We start from the raw sequence: 21,805 nt of genomic DNA, 5'->3' as shown, positions 1-21,805 counted from the left end.
AAGGGGAAAAGCTGCCGCCTATATTATCAATCAACTTACTCGACTCCAACTTTATACGTTTCATCTCCTTCTCTGCGATTCCGGTTTTGATCTCCGTATATTCACTTTGGATATCGTTGCGAGCTGCCAGGGCTTTCAATGGATTTCGTGCCGCAGGACGCCTTCCTTGCGGTCCTTGCACTGTCTTTTTGTTAGACAATCTAAAATTTGGATAAAGAATTAAGTGAATAAAAGTTCGTAACATTTTTTGTGTTCTCAGTGATCATTGTTTCCTTTAAATCCTAAACTAACTAAGCATCTAGCTCCACGAAAGGCACCTCAAAAATTCCCACGCAACATTCGTTGTGGGACACATTACAGGGAAATAATCCATCCCAAAAGCTGGAAGAGGGTCGTTACATATCAGTGAAGGTAAATGATACACCGACGCAAGTGGCGTGGCCCACGCCAAGTAAGATCTCCTTAAAATAATAGTGGGCCTAGTATAAAGCCTTGAGGAGCTTCAGATCCAGAGAAAAGAGAGAGGGAATGGAATGTGCAATCAACAAAAGATACTCTGTAGAAGGGTTAGAGAGGTAGAAGGCTGACCATGTAATTACTGAACTTCTATGACCAACAGAAGAAATTGTGACGCACAGAAATTAATTATGGACCTTATTTACTCTCCAACCATCACCATTAGGTGGAAAATAAGGAGTATGATGGGTTGCCGGAAAGACAAATATGAAACCAGGATCAGATGATTAATGGGGCTATAATTACGTCCAAGTGCAACTAATTCTTAAACTAATCATTTAGATTCCTGAAGTATTCCAAAAATTTTGAGCAACTATGATATTTAGAAAAATTCTGTTCCTATTCTTATTGGCAACGTATTTTGGTCCCTTAGGTCTTAATAAAGTCGTTTGACCGTTCAGGTCTTAATTACGTGTAGTTCTACCAATTTCGTAATTGTGTAGGTCCACTATTTCTTTCTTTCCTGCAGCAAAAACTTCCCCGGTGAAATGAGCATCAGACCAATAACTCACCGCTGCAGTAACGTCATTTTCGAAGCCCCCTGCAATACAATTTCAGGGGTTGAACTCTTGTTTCCGTTCTTGCAAGAAACATCACGTCAATAGAAAGGGTATATTCTATCAGGGACAATAGACCATTGCTGCCGTTGCTCGATTTTCTTCCTGAGTGACATTTATTTCAACTTTGGCCATATCTGGCCATCCGCAAACGATCTTGCAGGCATCAGGGAGACGAACCGGTTAATCACTGGAAAATACTTCTGGCCATCTATAAACAAAGACGTGAACTCTTGGGCCAGATAGTGCATCGCGTGCCAGAATAAGGGAAGTAGGTCTATTCCCTCGGCCGACAAGCGTTTCCACACCATCTATCTCGACATCATTGGACGTTTGCGAGACTCACACGGGTACAAGTATTGCCTTACAATCATCGACAGGGTTACGCGGTGGCCTGAAGTAATACTGACATTACGGCACAATCATGCGCCGAGGCCGTCTGTCAAGAGTGGATCAGCGCTTTGGTGTACCAGCAGTAATCCTCGCGGACCAGGAAATGTAGTTTGAGTCTACCCTTTTCTCGAAGTTAGATAAGCTTCTTAGTTTCAAACGTCACAGGACTGCTGCACACCATCTGCAGTCCAATGAGATGCTGGAACGTTGGCACTGGACACTAAAGGCAGCTTTAATGGCTCATGACGAACCGTTGTGGGCACAGTCCTTGTCTTTCGTACTTCTCAGCCTTTGCACAGCCCACTGAGAGGAGTTTACAGCCAGCTCCGCAGAGATGGTGTACGGGGAGACTCCCCACCGAGCCTGTGCTGGACATCAGAGCTGGGTTAAACGACTCCGACATGCTGAGTCGGCTCAAAGGTGCGGTTTTAAGGCTGCGACCGACGCCACCTTCCCGACAAACGAAGCTGGAGGTCGACACCCCCAGGGACCTCAAGACATGTTCACACACCCGCCATACGAGGGCTCCTTTAAAGTCCAGGAGCGGCGGGAGCACTCTTTTAAACTCCATGTTCGGCCCGAATAGGTCCCCTTGCCGAGGTTGAAGGCCTTCGTTGAATCAAAGGACGCTTTAAACAAGCACACGCGAAGCGTCAGGTTCGCCCGTTAACCCCATTGGCGGGATCACGTCCCGGGTTCCTCCGCTTAGCACGAGGCCGGCGCGCAGGCTTCCGCTCTTCTCGATTAGATCGTCGCCGAATACAGACGCAATTTTGAAGTAAAGAAAAATTTATTTATTTTTTGTCGTCTCTACATTCATTATATCCAATCAACATAGGCTGAGACTTGTGAATTGGCTAAAGGACGCTTCTGATAGATACTTTGGTGCAAGTGCAGACGATTCCGTGGGCGAATGTCTTCTTTATAAGGAACCACCAAGTTGGGATATCTCTGGATCCCGTAAATAGCACGTTAAAAACGCTTCCTTACAGAAATACGTTTATCCAGGGAGGATAGTGGGAAGTGAATGACTTCCTCCGTTTCGTAGTTTTCGCGAGAGGATGGAATCGAAACTTTATTGAAATAAAGGAATAATGAGTGTCCCCCATAATTATTACCCCCGGGCTCAACACTTTTACCGCGCGGCTACTACCCCATTCTGTCAAGATAAATCTACACGTCTCAATGTACTCACTAGATGAAATACGCAAGAGTCGTACTATGTAGATGTCGTCCTTTTCTTTGAGGTTTTATCAGCTTGTAAGCTATTGAGTACGATGGCCGAGGTAGTTGAGGTGTCAATTTCGTGGTCCCTATTTGAAAACGAGCCACTATCGACTCACGATTTTCGGCGAACTTTAAAATCATCTTATTGGTCCTTCTATTTTAGGATAGAGTCTTCCTACTCGACTTAGGGACTGTCGTAACTTTAGTTTTTGCCCTCGTTGTGATATGCTGCCAATATTAGAGTAGAGCCTAGTTGGTAGGGCGAACGTGAGTTAGCTTGGGGCTAACAACTCATTCATAAAATTCAAAGCCAATACAAAATCGCAAGGGAAATTAAAAGGGATAGAAGCAATAAACCTGGTGATATGGCGATATGAAAATGTTTCCATAAAACATACGCACGAGGCCAGATCAAAGAAGTTAGATTATTATCGATTGCCCTCAACATTCCAAAGGACTTCGAGAGAAAGAGGCAGAATCGTGTATCTTCTTTAATCTGATGCTAGAAAAACAGCGTTGAGTGAAAATGAGAGGAAAGAGGTTTTCTTCAGAGGTCGCACATCGGAATCAAGAACAATGACGATGCATACATAGAAAGGGCAATATCACGTAGTACACCAATTATAGAGGTATCACGTTGCTGAGTACCATCTATAAGATATTCTCTTCTATCTTGCTAGGTCCGATAGCCCCATACGCCCAGAACATTATTGGCTCATACCAAAGAGGCTTCACTCCAGGCAAATCAGCAACAGATGAGATTTTCTCTCTGCGGCAATCAGGAATATGGACATCAGTTGCACTATCTTTTCATCGACTTTGAAGTCACCTATGACAGCACAGACTGACTAGGCTGATCCTCACCAATGTGCAAGGTAAGATAAAAGCAGCAGGATCACTCTCAGGACCATTCAACATCAACAACGGTCTAAGACAAGGGGATGCCCTATCACGCGTCCTCTTTAACCTGGCCCTGGAGAAAGTGATTTGCGTTGCCGATGTAGATAAGAGAGGGCACCATCCTCTTCTAGTTCACCCAACTACTGGCCTATGCTGACGATATCGACATCATGGGAAGAACCACCCAAGACGTACAAACTGCCATCATCCAGATCGAGCAGGCAGCGCGAGATCTTGGGCTGCACCAACCAACAATATCAAACCGCACTGATCAAACGGGAAGAATAAAGATAGGAGAATACAACTTTGAGACCGTTGATAATTTCTCCTATCTAGGGTCGAAAATCACAACCGATAACAGTTACGATGATGAAATTCGCGCACACACGCCAACAGAGCTTACAAGAACTGTTCCGCTCGAAACGTCTCACCCTACGGTCAAAGCTCTTACAATACAAGACAATGATCTTGCCAGTCCTCATGTATTCCTCGGAAACTTGGGTTCTTAGCAAGAAGAATTGCGAACTCTTGGCCGCGTTCGAGAGAAGAATTTTTGGCCCCCTACATGAAGATGGACGATTCCGTAGCCTACATAACGACGAAATCTATGAGCGATACCATGACCGTCAGGTTGTGGATAAAATCCGACTCAATAGGTTGCGGTGGGCGGGTCACTTAATCCGTATGGATGAGGATGATCCAGCCCGGAAAGTCTGTAAGGGCAATATCTATGGTAGGAAAAGAAGACGAGGCATACCCTGCCTAAGATGGAGCGATGGCGTAGGTCAGGACACCAGACAGCTTTTAGGGATATCGAATTGGTGGAGTTCGGCGCAAAACCGGGGTGTCTGGAGTTCCCCATTAAGGCAGGCTTAGACCGGCGCCGTTGATGATGATGAAAATAAAATTTCAAAGAAGTTAGATTGTTTTCCTATTGGGGGTCGAAAACGGTATAGGTCCTATTTTAGCATAACAAAACTCATCCGCAAGATAATTATTTTCAGGGTCCCAAGTTTTTACTGTGCAACACCATGATTTTGCCAGTCGTATTGTATTTTTGTTTTAAGTTGGCTGATAAGCAGACAAAGAGGAACATCCTCTGGAGGATCTTCGGCCTCAACGACGAAACCTTTGAGCGATATCTTGGTCACGGAAAAAAATCAGGGCAGCCCGCGTGCATTACTTTATCTGAATGGATCGACAATATCTATGATACGAGAAGACAAGGTAGGATTTGCCTTCAGTAGAGCGATGGCATATGCCAGAAGGCCAAGAACTTGTTGAACTGGATTACCTCGGCACACGCTCAGGGCCTATCTGGACAAGTCAAATGGTTATGCTTAGCTTCTATGCTTTTTGGACGAATAATGGATTATTTGATGAAATGTGCCATCATGAGAAACTAAATATAATACTTTGAGCTTCTTTCACTAAAGAGCAGGCCGAAAAAGACTGAATTCAACAAGTTACAGAAACAACACGAGACATTCGCAACACGTCTAGAGAGGAGAGCTATGAGGACAGCTTAAGTTCGGTACAAAAAGGTTAACAATGGAACTTCCAACTTAGACGAGGCTTATCTAGACATTTTCTGAATGAGGAAGAACATAAAAAAATAAGAGTATTAACAGAAAATGTGGACTATGACAAAACACTGTCGCTAACCATGTTCATTCCTTGGAGTCTGCTAAAAAAACTTGAACCTTGTGTGCCACATATATTAAGCGACTAAGGGAAAATGGCTACGAAGTAGTAGCTTAAAATTTCAATAGAAGCGTACAACATGCGGTGACAGGCAACAATTTTGGTACAGACTTTTCACGGTAGATGAGAAGTGCGGTCTTTACACCATAATCAAGTTGAGGAGGACATATCAAATCCCAGGGGTATACTGGGAACTACTGGGGAAGAACAAAAGGGTCGGCAGAAAACGCTACCTCGTCAAGTTTCATCACATAAAGGGCCGATCAACGCCGATAAGCCACTCTTCTGCAGAACAACGCATATCCTGACAAAGAAAACATCGTCAAAGATGTTTTAAAAACTCTCGAATTAAGAGATTCGACCGCATCCGCAGTGCTCTCCGGACATTACACAAGTGGATTATGACCTTGTCTGGTTGTTGTGCAACCGGGGAATTTTCATCAAAGTCACTTCTCGCTTAGTTTCGCGACGAGACACTATAATGGCCATGGAAGTCTTCATTCCCGAAGTGGTGGTAGTTGGAATTATTTATCTGTAATCTTTTTGGGAGTTCAAGCTTATATTTTACTGGTAGAAGTAAAGTCCTTACTCGTTAATCTCCTAAGTCCCTTATAAGTTAACACCAATGGAACACATCTAAATAAGGTTTCAAATATCGAATCAAAACTGAATGCAATGAAGTCAAATTTCCCACAGAAGCGGCCAGAAGCTTTTTCCTACATATGATCCTCACTATTACTTGTCTCATCTACTCAACATTTTTTAAGCTTATATATTTGAACATCTGTGGCGCGGCAGGATCTGCAGCATTCGAAATTCATTTCGAATGTTGCGGATGCGGACGGGTAGATGGCGCGGAACTCTCCACTCACTCATTTTAGAACGCACCAAGGGAGTGGAGAATTAGCGGTGGAAAAATGCCGTTGGTTGGGACAGTAAGGACCGCATGGAAATAAGCCGGTCTCTTCTGTTTCCAACCGCGGCGGTGAACACAACATAAAAAAAGTAAAAGTATATTTATTACATTGTGATACGTAAAGTAACAAAGAAGAAAATCCGATTTGTACCGGTTTAAAGATTAGCATCTGAACGCAATTGACGACAAAAAAAACTGTTAAAATACATTTAAATTGGCAAACATAGTCAGCAGTGACTTTTCAATTTTTGCATTAAAATTTGTGAAGATAATAATCGTTTCAACAAATCTAGAAACCTAAAAAATTATATGTGTGAAAAGTTGACTTACCTCTCTGTCGATTTGATATCATCAAAATCAGCTATTTCCACACTCTCATCGATCACAGCTTTCTGTACAGTTGTGAAAAATTTCGAGAAAGTCTCCTCATCATCTAACTTTGGTACTGCCACTTTAGTTCCAGCAAAATGTTCGCCATTCTGCCGTCCAACACGATTCTCCTTTTGGCTTCGGCCACTGGCATCATCTGAATCCGCCCCATCGCCGCAATTTACACTGTGACTACGTTTGAGGAGGCTTGCCAAACCACCACTACCTATACCACCAACATTTCTAACACCGGCATTATGTTCGTCACCCTGATTATTTGAGCTTCCAGTCATTGATGTCACCATCATTGATGGACTCTTGGCCAACCCCAATGGTGTAGGATTGGCACTTCGAAGTACCTTCATGCGGGGTGACTGTTTGTTATCGCCTCGTTCAAATTGCAGTTTGGCTGGAGATTTTGATTGTAACCGACCGGCAACCGTGAATTTGGATGCATCGGATGGCTCTGTGGGAAGAGAAGAGAATTTAAATAAATTGAAGTAAGGAAGAAAGATAAAAAGATAAGATAAACAAAACTAGACCAAATGGATGGAAAGAAAGACTCGATATTGTACATCGTGCTTCACGACAAGGGTGTTCTCCAACTCGACCGGTGGAGGAGCCGGATGGCAGGCGTTCCTTGAACTGACTCGCATTGGTGAAGGGAATTGCCTAATTTGAAGGCTCCGCAAGGTGTGACAAACGGTTCCAGGCTAGCTCTCTGACGATGGGGAGGTGCTTAGTTGGTAGTCCGACGACGTACCGAACCGGGAGTCCAACACTGTGTGCGTAAATGCATCCACCTATCCTGCCTATTCTTTTGATAAAGAAATTTTCCAACAACTTTACTGATCAAACTTTCTGGAAATGCTACTGTAACAAATTAACTTCGCTCTCATTTAGTTTATTAAATTAATCGGGATGCATTAGCTATATTAAGTGTGATGACGCTAGGTCACATCATATTGCATTCCAAGGCTTTCAGTTTCATTGGTCGTGGAATGAACATGGGTACATCCTTTAGTGAAAAGGATGTAGAAGCGGTCAAACTAGGTTTAACTAAAAAGATAGCGCAACTAATGAGAAATTGATGACTAATAGTAGGCTTCAGTATTGACTAAAGATAATGAGAAAACGTGGACATATTAGCAGAAAAAATAGCTTAGTTGTGGCAGTCAAAATATACAGACACCATGTTCGTGCAGAGCGGACCTTCTTGTCGAATTAAAACGCAACACATCTCCATCGCTAGAAGAGATTTTTTTATTCAGCATATATCCATATTTCGGGAATCACTTTTTCCCTTCTTCAGTGCCGGATGTATACAGGGACCACTTGGTTTTTTTAGAGCGAAGTGAAAAAAAACATCCGTCATATTAGACATTGGGTTTTAAACAAGAGCCCGGAAGTAAATCGGCATATCGGCGGTTTTTGATGCTTTTGAATGTCAACAAATGGGAGGTAACTGATAAGCAAAAATGTACCCCTTGGACGACAGAAAGCGTATTTTTTTTGTACATGGGCAGACATTTTTGTGAAAGTCTAATGCAAAAAAGACATACACTTTAATGTGCTTTTGGATTTTGTCGGTTTTTGACAAACATCAGAGGATCTGCTATGCATAACAACGCCCCACGAGTGTTTGTATACTAGACTACATGACTTGAATGAAGGCGACCCACCAGGTGAACAAATATTTTTTAATTTTCGTCAAAAATATTTGTGGCGAAAGCATTCGGTGTAAATTTTTATTGATGCGGTTCAATCCAAGAATAGCCGAATTTTTTGGGTGATTATCGTTTTACTGGACTCGGAAAGTTGAACGGGGAATTTTCCCAAAATGCATTCCACTTAATATATGAATGATATTATTTACTTCTAATCTAATTATTTGAATATATGTAAGTCAGGTACTCACCAATTCTATTCCTCCAGCTTTCCGATGAACTTTTCAATTTTCCTAGACGATCTTGAACTTTTCCACCTTCGACGCCGGATGGTATCAACGTTGATGAATATGGTGGTGGTTTATCCGATAGATTGTGGGTTAATGCATCCTGAAAGAAAAAGTAAGATCATATAATTAATTGAATAAGATAGCGGCTGTGCTTAAGTATTTGGCTAATGGTGTACTCAGAAGACCATATCAATTTGCGAATTACATGATTATTCCCACAAAGAGAATAATAAGTAGACCCTTCCCAATATGTTTAATTAAAATATTTTAATGAGAATATGGGGCTTATTCTTAAGAGTTAATTTACCATTTCAGAATCACCGGGTGAGGTAGATGGCCGACACCAGAAATTCAATAAAAACTTCTTCTTTTTTAAAATTTGATTTGTTTATTTAGAACAGAATAGAACACGTGGATCCTGCTTTCCAATGTGAGAGCTGTGAGTAGACTCCCCTTCTACCGAGTGACTGCTCTATTTATTCCTTTAGCAATTAGCTAGCTTTTAAAGAGTAGATCACTTCGGTAGAAAACAATGGCAATTAAACAGGTTCTAAACTACAGGTAAGTGTTTGGAGGTGATTATCGGCCCCCACACCTATAACAACTTTTATATGCACTTTATGATCAACCATATTTGCAGTAAATTAGCTGTTTGAAAGTACTCCTTTCTCTTATTTGAGAATAATTTCTTGATAATACCATTTGTGTGTTTTCGGTGCCTCTGGCAAGTAAATTCAGCAAAAACACACCTTGAACCGAAGAAGGGAACAAGTTATTCTCAAAATACTGACTGCAGAAATATTAAAACTTTATTTTAGATTTATTTCTCCTGTGACCTGCAAAATGTCGTTATCATGGGAGACTTCAATGCCGGAGCGATTGCCTTTGGGGATTCTTTCAACTTGGCGATAATGGGGAGATCACTTTCTCGATAATAACATACACCGGAGTGTGCAAGTTTTCAGTACCGGACATATCCCTAACAAATGTAGTAGCCGCGTCCTTGAATTGGAAAACACTTGACGCATCCTTCTCTAACAGCAATCACAAACCGATTCTGGCACAGAGCCGGGAAGTCAACCTCAAGGATGCTTTCAGAGTGGTTAATCTCAAACTTAGGGAATTGATTTAGAACCTACAGCCCGTCCCACGATGGCCTGATCAGGTTGCCGACTCATAAAGTAAGGAGAACCGCGAGTCCCAAGGCCTGGTGGAATAAGGACCTAGGATTCCACCTAAGAGAAAATTGGGAGCGGTCAGAGCTTTCGCCCAAATTCCAAGCTACCAGAATTTTCTCAGGATCAAACAGGCTACTAAACGATGGAAGGAGGAAATCAGGAAAATAAAAACTCCTGGGGTAACTTATGGGAAGAAATGTCCAACCAGACCGACAACAAATCGTTCTGGCTAAAGTTTACGCGGTTAAAAATTTTTCATGAAGGGTCCAAACAACTTAAATCATGGGATAGGGACGAAAAACGAAAATTTCTCACAGAAATAGAAGATTACTATGACAAAAGATGTGTAGATACAACACCATATACCCCCTATTGCCATGCTGCCTTCAGCATGGATAATCTCAATAAAATTTTTGCTAAGCACAAGAGACAGTCCGCTCCAGGGAATGAAAAAAAACTGTACTCCTTTGGGAACGGGCTGAATGAAAAAAACAAAATACACTTTCTGAGCGCGCTTTATTGAGGCTTGGGGGCCCTGCAACCACGACAGGAATGGAGCAGAGTCAAGACTATTCCAATACCTAAAAACCACATTGACCTGAACAACATCATGAACTTCAGACCTATCCTAATAAACATCTTCCCCAAAATTCTTAACGGTATGGTCTAGAAACAAAAAACGTGCTTGGGGAGCATTGCTATGCGTACAAAAAAGGGAGATCGACCATGACTTGCATAAACAACCTGATGCTCAAAATATCTGTAGCCGAGAGTAAGGACAGAGTTGTGAAAGCGATATCCTGAGCCATCAGCAAAGCGTACGAAAGAGAAGACCTATTCCTTCTTGCCGGAACTATGAGAGAGAAAAACGTGCCATCTGGCATATACTTTTGGACCCTGCGCTTTCTGGAATACAGGTTGTTCGAATTGGATGAGTGGTCGTGTTCAGTAAACAGTGGCCTACCCCAAGGAAATGTACTGTTCAATTTGTACCCAACCTTGCTTCACTCCACCGTCACTGATTGCAAAGCCGTTCCCTATAAGACTATCGTACCTCAACATCGGGCTTTGATTGCCGTCCTGCGAATTAAGCCACCGATAAAACAGCGTGAGGAACGCATTGGCCCACCGTGCATTAAATGGCGGCAATTTCGTGAGAAGAAAGAAGAAATGATCTCACTTACGCGATTACTAACCATTACGAATGTGGAAGAATCGTGGAAACAAATGAAAGACACGATCCACAAAGCGGCCTCTACAACCCTCGGGGTCACCAAGCCGGGTAAGCGGTACATCTATTACAAAAATCTTTGCGATAAACTGGACACTCGGAATGGCGGAAGAGATCTGTATCGACTTGCCAAAAGCAGACACGAACGCACACAGGACAGCAATACAGGCTGCACGGTTACCTATGGGAAACACCGCGAGAAGCATCGCCCTCTTTACATTGCATTTGTGGATGTAGAGAAAGCGTTTCACCGTGTGCCACACGAACTCATCTGGTATGCATTACGACAACACTTAGTGCCAAAAGAACTCGTGCGCTGGGTTCAATTGCTCTACCATGATCCGAAAAGTAAAGTAAATCGCTCCGTGTCTCTGTTGGTGTTCATCAAGGAAGCACCCTACCATCACACCTCTTTTTTCTTGTTATGGACACTATCACACGGAAGATCCAACGGGCAGCGCCCTATACACTGCTTTATGCAGATGTCTTTAAATTTTTGACGACCGATTCCCATAAAACAAGCACAATCACTGTCCACTGCCCAGAGTTGAGCGATTTAAATATCTCGAGTCAATGCTAGCAGCCAATGGAGAACTGCGTTATGAAATTACTTCAGGTAGCAACGCAACCTGGATGAAGTGGCGTTCCACAACTGGTGTTTTTTGTGATCGACGTATCAACGAACGTCTCAAATTTAAAATTTACCGCAACGTCGTCCGTCTTGTTGCTCTCTATGGTTCTGAGTGTTGGCCTACTATAAAACGCAATGAACCGTGCCTTGCGGTAATGGAGACGATTGAATCACATCTGAAATGAGGATATCCGTGATCGATATGGAGTTGCACCGATCGTGGAAAAACTACGCGAGAGGCGTCTTCGATGGTATGGTCACGTAATTCGCATTAACGAGAAATCACTTGCCAAGATTGTTCTGAGCATCGAAGTCGATGATAAACGACCAAAAGGAATTCCGAAACAACGGTGGCTTGATACGCTGGATGGGGATTAAAAAGCCTTGCGATTGCATCCAGATCAAGCATTTGATAGAATAAAATGGCGAAGCCGATCACGACGAGTCGACCCAGCTTGTGAACGAGACAAAGACTAAAGAAAAAGAAGAAGAATGGTACGATCCATGAATCTTACCACAAAGTAGGGATCATAACATACATGGAAACTCGACTTAATTCGTCATATTGTTTGGTCCCCAGTGGACAGTGTTAACAACATCATCATGTTAGCCCACACTACGGCCAAACGGGCTATGTCAGTATGCTCCTCCCTTTCCTCATCTGATGGAATTAGCTAAATTTCTGACGAGATCAAGATGATTAGGGAGACAAGCTACAGATTCCGAGTCCGAATAATAATAATAAGTGTCCGGATAGCTGAGTGGTTAGAGTACAAGGCCATCATACGGGAGGTCGCGGTTCAAATCTCACTGGTGTTTGGCAGTGTGATCTGACGTCGTGATTTTAAGGTTTTGTTGAATTCGCCAGTGTGTGGAATTACCTACTAAAATCACCCCGACTCCTCCCCTACTCTGTGGAATCACCTTCAGGTATTATTTTAAGCGGTGGATTAGTGGTTAGATTAATTTAGCTAGGTCTCCTTCCGTTCTGCAACTCTTCCACTTTATGCAATTTACTTCGAATAATGGCGATCATGGAGTTGATCGCATTCCAACCCTACTGGGAAGCTACCATTTTCCGGACAAAATTTTCCGGTGTAGCATTTCACCGAGAGTTTTCTCTAAGTTCCTCCTTTCTTCCACAAACCTCGGGCATAGGAAGAATACGTGCGCAGAGTACTCTGGGACTTCATCGCAGTTTCGACAGTCAGGTGAGGTGTCAAATTTAAACCTATTCAGGTATTGGTGGTATCCTCCATGGCTGGTGAGAAACTTGGTGAGATTGTAATGGATTTCCCTACGTTTTCTCTCTGATGTTAGGGATCAAGCTGTGTGTGTGATATGCAGCGCTGATCCCCAAACTGAGATTGCATGCAGCAAGATTAAATTCATCAGTCTGCCTACAAGCAGCCTGCAAATATGCCGCGGACCTCTTACATCATTCTTGCTAGAGCCATATTGGCTTGGATTGTTGTTTTGCAAATATCTTCCACTTGTTGCTTAGAACTGAGGTTTGCGTCTATCATCACTCCCAAGTATTTTATGACAGACTTTGAAATGATGATATGATTTCCAATTCTAATGCAAGCGAAATTTCCTTTTTGGCGCTTGGTGATGAGGACCCATTCCGTTTTTTCCTCCGCGAGTGCCAGCCCAGCGCTAGCCAATCAAGCCTTAACAGGACTGATTGCTTCGCATGAGTACAACTCAGCATCATCGAGATGCTTTGCAACCACAACCAGTGCAATGTCGTTGGCGTAGTCCATCACTATGGCCTTCTCCGAGTAATACGTGATGTTCCACAGTAGTCGGGGCCCTGTTGGACACCTGCGGAGGTAACGTATTCCTGAGGTCTATTATCTGTCATATACCAAAATGTCAGTTCTCGCAAGTAGCTGCCTACAATGGCAGTGAGTTAGATGGGCACAACAATCATCCCCAGTGACTTATGTATGCGGCCCCAATTAACCGAATTGAATGTATTTCCCACGTCCAGGGTTACTACCACGCAATATTTGCTGGTACTACCCTTTCCATAAATTACATTTTTCACCAAGCCAGTAACCAATTTGATAGCATCAATGGTTGATTTGGCTTTACAGAACCTATACTCTCAATATGAGAGGCGTCCTAGGCTCTCAATAACCGGCAGTCATCTATTATAGATTACCCGTTCCAGCATTTTTCGCATAATGGCTACAAGACTTGTGGGTCTATAGGAGGATGGTTCACTTGGAGGCTCGCTGAGATTAGGCAACATTACCAACTTCTGCTGCTTCCATGCTGTAGGGAGTATCTCCTAAGACGTGCAGGCTTTGAACATCTCGGCGTACATGTCCCGTCTAAATTCCAAGACCAGCTTAAGGATCCTATTCGGTGTTCCATCCAGGCCCGGAGGTTTGTTGTCATTTATTCTGCTGCAGATCTCCAATAGCTCCTCTGTGGTTACTGCCGGAATTGCCGTCAAATTTAGAGGTCATCGAATCGTGTTAGCGCCCCTCTCTTGCTGGGGCAATAACCCTTGGATGGTTTTCAACAAGAGAGTAAGAAACGTGATTTACGGAAATTAACAGCCTCTGAATTGTCCCATCACAACTCTATAGGCGCTCCCCCGTGGATTTGCCTCCGCCTCAGAGCAGAGCTCCTTAATCCCTTTTGCTCCGCTGGATGGCCAGCTTGCGATTTTTGTTGGCTTCCTTGTATGTTCTTCTGGCTCGGTGGCAGGCTGATCGAAGGCCGGCCAGTTCATTATACCACCAGTAGTTGGTTCTTCTACTGGGGAATATTTGTTTAAATCATTAAGGACTACCACCACACATTTGTGGATAAGCCACGGGAGACTCTATATCGATTATGCCTACTTGCCTTGAGGTTTGTAATTATTCACCTCTAGGCCGAACCGTGGAATCTGCATGGAAGATGTAAGCTTTATTTTGGTTTACAATGGTTGGTCACCTTGTCTTCCATATTTCAATGCATATTGAATCTTGGAAAATCTAAAAACCGTCTTTTGAATACATTTATCTGTTCCTATTTTAAGGCAACTTAATGTCTGATTCATTGATGATGACTGAAAAAGATGTTGCTAATATGTTTCTCTAATGCTGTCGTTATAATTCAATCGTTTATTAGAGTTCCCATCAAGTTTTCATTACAACATTGTATGTATACAATGTTAATTCATCTAAAAAAACAATATTCCAATATATTAAAATTTATATATTCCATTTAGGTATATACTATTGAAATGTTAATACATCGATGACTAATCCAGATTTCTGATTATTTTTATGACTCGCGTCACTTTGTCTTGATTAAAAACAAATCACTAAATTCATATCAATTGAAATTATGAACGGTCACGACTATTTATAATCAAGAATGCACTCTCATTGTTAAACTTTTCCTCAATCAGTCTAGAGACAGTTTTATTGCTGAATACTCATTCATAGGAGCTCTCCCCCATCCATATAATGGGGCAATCTAAGTTTTCTATCTAGTGTGGGACCAATGTTGTTGCATTGATTTTCCATGACATGCATCTACGTATTAAGTCTAGCAAGATCAGTGAGTAATCACCGCTATTGTCCTCGATTCTAATTTATTACAAATTGTTCAGCAATCATTGTTCAAAATTGTATGGTAAATGGAGCTTGATGATTACAGATGCGGGATGATGCGTGAGAGACCTCATTTCTACCGAATATTTCGATTTATGTAAATCAAGAATTTATTGAGACCACTGTCTTTGCAGACTATCGACAAATTGAATTCCCTCATATTAATTTCGAATAGATATGAATGTAGATACCAACGGCAATAGATACTTTTCAAGCCACTCTAATTTTCACTTGACGATTAACCATGAATATACTTTCAGCTAAATAATTACAATCAACTTCAGATACTCCCCCTTAGCATTATTTCATGATTCCAATTGAATACGTGATCCATGGAAATGAGGCTCCCAAAAGCGTGAGTAGTATTTGTATTTCACACTCTATTTGCATAGTTGACCGATACAAATTGATCGAATAGTATCACCGATTAATTGACATGAAATTGGAACGGGCCAATGCCGAAACTTTGTAAATGGAAAATTGAAAATTTTACAATAATTATCGCCTACCACATGTTATTCCAAAACGTAATTTGGTTGTGGCTTTGGGAAATCAACTGAATTTCAATAATTCAAATGAATTTTGCGCATTTAGTTTGGGAAAAGTGGTTTCATGGCATATTGCAGTATTAGCAAATGCGGTTTCAAGATTTGAGTTCGTTGAGGTAATGAGGAAAACAATGTATTATATTTGATAACACTCATTGCAATGATTAAATATCAACATTTTGAATAATCAATTTGAGATTATGCCTCTGAGCTTCAGGAAAGCTGTGACTTTGGATTCATTTTGATTTCTTATCAATATTTATTTATTGACAAATGTATAGATACGAATTAATTGAAATCATAGCTCGACACTACTAAAACTTTTCTGCCATTCAGTGAAAAGGAGACACATTCATGTAGGTTTATGTACGAAGAAAAAGGGAGCAAATAGTTCCCTAAATGCTATACATGAGGTAATTCAACAAAAATTTTCTTATAAAACAATAATTTCTATTGATCCACACTTCATATGATTTAAGGACAATAGTAAACTGATAAGATATTTGGTTATTGTTTTTAGTTAGCTTTAAACGGGGGCTGTATCCAAACAGGCAATGCATTTCCAACTGCTCAATCCCGGAACTAAGGGTAGATTCATGTGCACTTCAGCTTTTACATATATAATAGTAACGACTCGCATCGTCCACCATTCCCTTCTTCTTGTCGAGTACCTTATTGGCAAACTTGATGTCAATGTCGGCCCTGGCTACAACGGTCTTCTAAACCTCTCTTTGCTTCAAACTGGTCAGTCCATCTCCCTTTCACTATCCCTCAATTTCAACAAAAGCGTCGAAGAGAATCATTTTCCTGGCCTGTGAAAAAAGGCTGTTATCATCCCCATTCAAAAAAGTAGCGATCGTATTCTTGCCGATAGTTACCGTCCCATTTCGCTCCGCTCCTCCTGTTCCAAAATCTTGGAAAGATATGTCAGCGACTGATTGTCGGCCCACTTTGTCCACCACATAGTGAAAGAGCAATATGCCTTTGTTAAGCGTAGGTTGACTGCCTTTATTAGCTTTGTCGTTAAATGTCTAAATTCACGACAGGAAGTGCATACTATTTACACTGACTCTGCGAAAGCCTTCGACACTGTAAATCACAAGATATTTCTGTCCAAACTCTCGCCTCTAAGCGTTCCCATACCACTTGTTTCATGGATTGCCTCTTACCTTTCTAACCGATCCTGCCGCATCTCTTTTGATGGCTGCACATGCCGCTTCTTCTCCCCTCTCCGCTGGCGGCAATGACCTTCCTCCCTCCTTGCTTGTCTCAGTTTGCACTATGCCGACGCCCTTGAGCTGTTTTCTGCTATATCGTCGCCTATGTACTGTGTTTCCCTCCAATCTAACCATTCAAGACCTCTGAGTCACTTTCGACAATAAGCTCCGCTTCGACACACATTGCCTCGAAGTCACCAATCGAGCAGCTAAAGTATCAGGCTTTATACTTTGCTCCTTCTCTGAAGAAAGTTACTTCCCAATTGGTCCGGTTCGTCATACAGTGGATGCCGATTCAAGACTCCCTCCATCTCCAAACAAACATTTTTCAATTTATTGAGTAGCTATTGAGAGTGGTTAACAGAAGTCAACTCTACAAGGAAAACCAACGCTACGAAGCCACAGAAGGAACCTTGGACAGAATCGGCTTTACAACCACGAACCCGGCAACGAAAACGGAATAACGATTTGCGCATTTTCTCATGGAACGTGCGCTCCCTGCACAGACCGAATGCTGCTGAGCAGCTAGGCGATACCCTGTCCCAATGTAAGGCTAATGTAACTCTGTTGCAGGAAATACGTTGGACAGGGACCATTTTCCTGGAGAAGAGCCACTACAATATATATTATAGCGGCCATCCAGTGAAGCATATGCTCAGCCATAAAATGAAAGCTGCTGTTATCGGCTTTGAAAATATAAGCGAAAGACTATGCACTCTGCGCTTGCAAGCCAAATTTAGAAATATAAGCCTCATAAACGTTCACGCCCCTACAGAGGAGACTGCATAGTCGGAGAAGGATACCTTCTACGAGGCAGTTGAACGAATGAAGCCTGTCCCAAGTATGATATCAAAATCAAACTTGGAGATTTCAACGGTCAAGTAAGAACAGAGCCCGTATTCAGAGGATGCGTTAGCTGCCATAGCTAACAATGACAATGGACTGCGAATTATTCAATTGGCAGTATCGCACGAAATGGTTGTTGGAAGTATCTGGTTTGACCGGAAAGCGGTCCACAAACATACGTGGGCCTCTCCTGACGGGACGACTTTCACCCTGACCAATGTGCGAGGCCAGATATAAACAGCAGGATCACTCTCGAGATCATTCAACAACAACAACGGTCTAAGACAAGGGCATGCGCTGTCATGCATCCTCTTTAACCTGGCTCTCGAGAAAGTGATTCGTGATGCCGATGTAAATGCGAGGGTACCATCCTCTTCAAGTCCACCAAGTCACTAGCCAACCCTGTACAGTCTACCTTCATCCAGATCGAGCAGGCGGCGCGAGATCTCGGGCTGCACATTAATGAAGGCAAGACAAATTATATGGTGGCAACGTCAGCACCGGAAACCGGAAAAAATAAAGGTAGGAGAGTACAACTTTGAGACCGTTGATAATTTCTCCTATCTAGGGTCGAAAGTCAGAACCGATACCAGCTATGACGATGAAATCCGCGCACGGTTGCTGGCAACAGAGCCTATTTCAACTGACAGAAACTGTTTTGCTCGAAAGGTCCCACCATAGGGTCAAAGCTCTTACTCATGTATTCCTCGGAGGAGGGTTCTTAGCAAGAAAAATTGCAAACTGTTAGCCGCATTCGAGAGAAGAATCCTCCGAAGAATTTTTGGCCACCTACATGAGGATAGATGATTCCATAGCTTACATAACGACGAATTCTATGGACGATACCACGACCTTCCAGTTGTGGACAAAATCCGGCTCAACAGGTTCCGTGGGGCAGACTTAATCCGTATGGGTGAGGATGATCCAGCCCGGAAAGGAATGGTCGAAAAAAGAGACAAGGCAAACCCTACCTGAGATGGCGTGGGTCAGAACGCCAGACAGCTTTGAGGGATATAAAATTGGTGGACATCGGCGCAAAACCGGGATGTCTGGAGTTCCTTATTAAAGCAGGCCTAGACCGGATACCGGTTGTTGCGCCGTTGATGATGATTGAATTAAGATTCTATTATCAATATACAGAGTGACATCAAGAAATATTTTACATCAAAGCCGCCTGATATTCTGAATAATAGATGAACAGAATAAGAAATGTCAATTGTCATTGATAATGATTATATTATTGGCCAAAGTATAAAATCTTCAATTAATATTGTTTGAAAACAATTGATTTCTTATGAAAGCTGCTGATAACAAGGAGAATGGTATCCAGGGTGAAAATAAGTTATTTAATTGATATCCAGTCCACGCAACTTTTCAGGATAAACGAGTGGGCTTTCCTTCACTGAAATTCGCCCGAGAAACATCCAATTCTATCAAGGTTTACGCTGAAATCACGAGATTACCCAAAGCTATGTTGGCACACAAATCGTAAAGGACTTTCGTACCAGGTAATACAGAATTTACAGGAGGATCATTTCAAAGCAGAATTCCGAATATCTTGTCTTAATTCCCCGAACCAAAACACAGTATACAGTAGTAGAGCTTAACTTATCTGCATCGATTCAAGGTATATAATCAACAACTTAGCAATTAAGGATTACGACCTGTATTTCTGTTCAACTCTAATACAATTTGTTTGCGAGATTCGAAATTACCATGCTCCAGACTCAATCTAACCTCAGAGAACTATTATTATTATTCTGTTAAGGGAAAGTTATATAGTGTTACAGTGTACCTATTGATCATAGTATCTCAAGCAAGCCTATAACCGTTAGGAACTTTAGTATGTTCCCTAGTTCCAGATCTTTCAGCTTTGCATCTGGTATTAAGTTTTCTCCCAGATGTCGCCACCTACTTTGCACAATTGCCGGACACTGTCCCAGGACGTGTATAGAGGTTTCGTCCTCCTTATCACAAAACCTGCAGGCAGTGTCCGTAGATATCCCTAGCTTCCCTAGGTGATAGTTCAGCCGATAATGACCAGTGAGAATTCCCACTATGATTCGGAGGTTCTTTTTGGTGAGGTTTAAGCAATCCTTTGTGTGCATGGGTTCGTATCTCCCAATAAGCATCCTGGACTGCTCCATCCCTGGTAGGCCCGCCCAGTATAGTTTCCTCAACCGTTCCTCTTCATTTCTTAGATTCATAGCCATGAAACCGTTTCCGATTCCACAGAAGGGTTCTGGCCCGTGTAAAAGCGTCCCTGCTCCCTTCTTGGCTAGTTCGTCCGCTGCCTCGTTGCCTTCCAACCCAGCATAGCCTGGAACCCAAAGTATCCAGACCTTGTTGGACGAGCATTCCCATACCAGTTTAGAATTCACCTGGTTGGACCTAAGTGCCTTGATCGCTGCTTGGCTATGTTCTGCCCCCTATAGTTCTTTTGCAGATTAAAGGAGGCACATTTGTCTATGACGTATATTCCCGCCTGGAATATGCTAGTGGCTCAAAGTACATTTTCCTTGGACCAATGGCATCGACACCCGCTCCCTCTGCTGTGAGGGATCCGTCAGTGTCCCAAGTAATCAGTTGCTGGTTTAAGCCGTATGTACCAGTATTAATCAGAGAACTAAGGACTCTTCAATTCCCTCGAGCGGAGTACCCTCGAGTACCGCTCCGTGATCTGGTCACCTTCCCGTAACTGTGATTTTCTTGCCCTTGAAAATGTGCAACGTAAATTCACCCGTTCCCTCTTCTTTAAAAAAAACTTCCCTCGTGTGGACTATCCCTCGCGCCTTCGCTTTCTGAAACAGCGTACATCCAATCTGGATGTAGATCAGCGTACAACAGCGTAGATCCTATGTGGATTTATGTATATTTTTTAAACTTTCCTTGGATCTGATGGACCGACGACATCACCTGCCATCCTGCGTCTAATAATACACGCAACGCAGACATTTCCACCGTGCCCTTCGAAGTCTACTTTCATTCCCCGATTCCTAGACTTTGTCGAAGTTACAACGCAAAACAGCTTGTCCCTTTAAACTTCTCTTCTTTCGGTAGTTTTAAGCATAGCTTAAGATTATTGCCTTTTCCTCCTCCTGAAGGCAATAAGTAATTGGAGTTTACTCTATTTATTGTCCGATAAATAAATAAATAATCGATGGCGCAAGAATCCAATTTGGACTTCTGCCTTGAAGTGTGTTATATCACTTCTTCTTATAATGGAATACAAGAGGCAATATGGCCATCATTGTGTTCGCTTGAAATTACATATATTAATCTGACTTAATAAAGGCACTCATTCGCTGCTGAGTCGACTGATGTCAGACATCCCGCCTTAATACAAATTTGTCGGCCATCAGGGATCAGGCGAGGAAATGGCCCCGCAGATATCATATCTGAACTAACTAGTTTTGAGTCCTTTCAAGAAATTCAGTGAAGTGGTGAAGGTGAAATATATCCTTTGCCAAAACCCGCAGAAAAGGTCAGAAGTTCTGAAGAAATGCAGTGTTACAACTGTCAAAACTTCGGGCGCATTATCTAAAATGGCTCAAATGCGCAAAGAACCACTGGCCTTGGGAATATCCAAGACCCATGACGGAAATACCAACGACTGCGGCCAAAACGGATATCAAACTAATTATTGCACAGTCCCAGCTTACAAAACATGTTGCTAGAAAGAAACCTGGTAAAATGTCCCGATATCTCTTAAGCCTAAGCCGCTAAAATCGCACTTTCCACAACTGCGGCCCAAGCTGTCTCCATTCCAAAATCTATGGCATTCAAACAACTGTGCAGTCGTTGGTTGATTTTTTGCAAACAGATTTCAACTTGATTTTGAAGAAGTAACTAACTAATAATAATATCATCAAGGAAAGACGCACTGCGCTTTCTGCTGTTCAAGACATAACCAACGAGCAGACATAATGTCAATTTCGCCGGTTGTAACATTATCTGGAATGACACCAACACCAGCGCTGCTCTATTAGTCTGAA

The 21,805-nt window shown here is 42.4% G+C and overlaps 1 protein-coding gene across 12 annotated transcripts in view; it reads right to left on the bottom strand.

The window, feature by feature from the left end:
- Nucleotides 1-21,805, bottom strand: part of LOC119649162 (supervillin) — an 838,258-nt gene that overhangs the window by 9,587 nt on the left and 806,866 nt on the right. For all 12 annotated transcript variants that reach the window (XM_038051179.1, XM_038051177.1, XM_038051182.1 and 9 more), the window contains 3 exons: nucleotides 8,501-8,639; nucleotides 6,544-7,048; nucleotides 40-200 (listed from right to left, as the gene is read on the bottom strand). In XM_038051179.1, the coding sequence (XP_037907107.1) occupies nucleotides 40-200; nucleotides 6,544-7,048; nucleotides 8,501-8,639 (805 nt within the window). The remainder of the gene's footprint in view (nucleotides 1-39; nucleotides 201-6,543; nucleotides 7,049-8,500; nucleotides 8,640-21,805) is intronic.

This window comes from Hermetia illucens, chromosome 2, assembly GCF_905115235.1.
Source record: "Hermetia illucens chromosome 2, iHerIll2.2.curated.20191125, whole genome shotgun sequence".
NCBI classification, from domain to species: Eukaryota; Metazoa; Arthropoda; class Insecta; order Diptera; family Stratiomyidae; genus Hermetia; species Hermetia illucens.
This window is presented reverse-complemented; position numbering and strand designations above follow the sequence as displayed.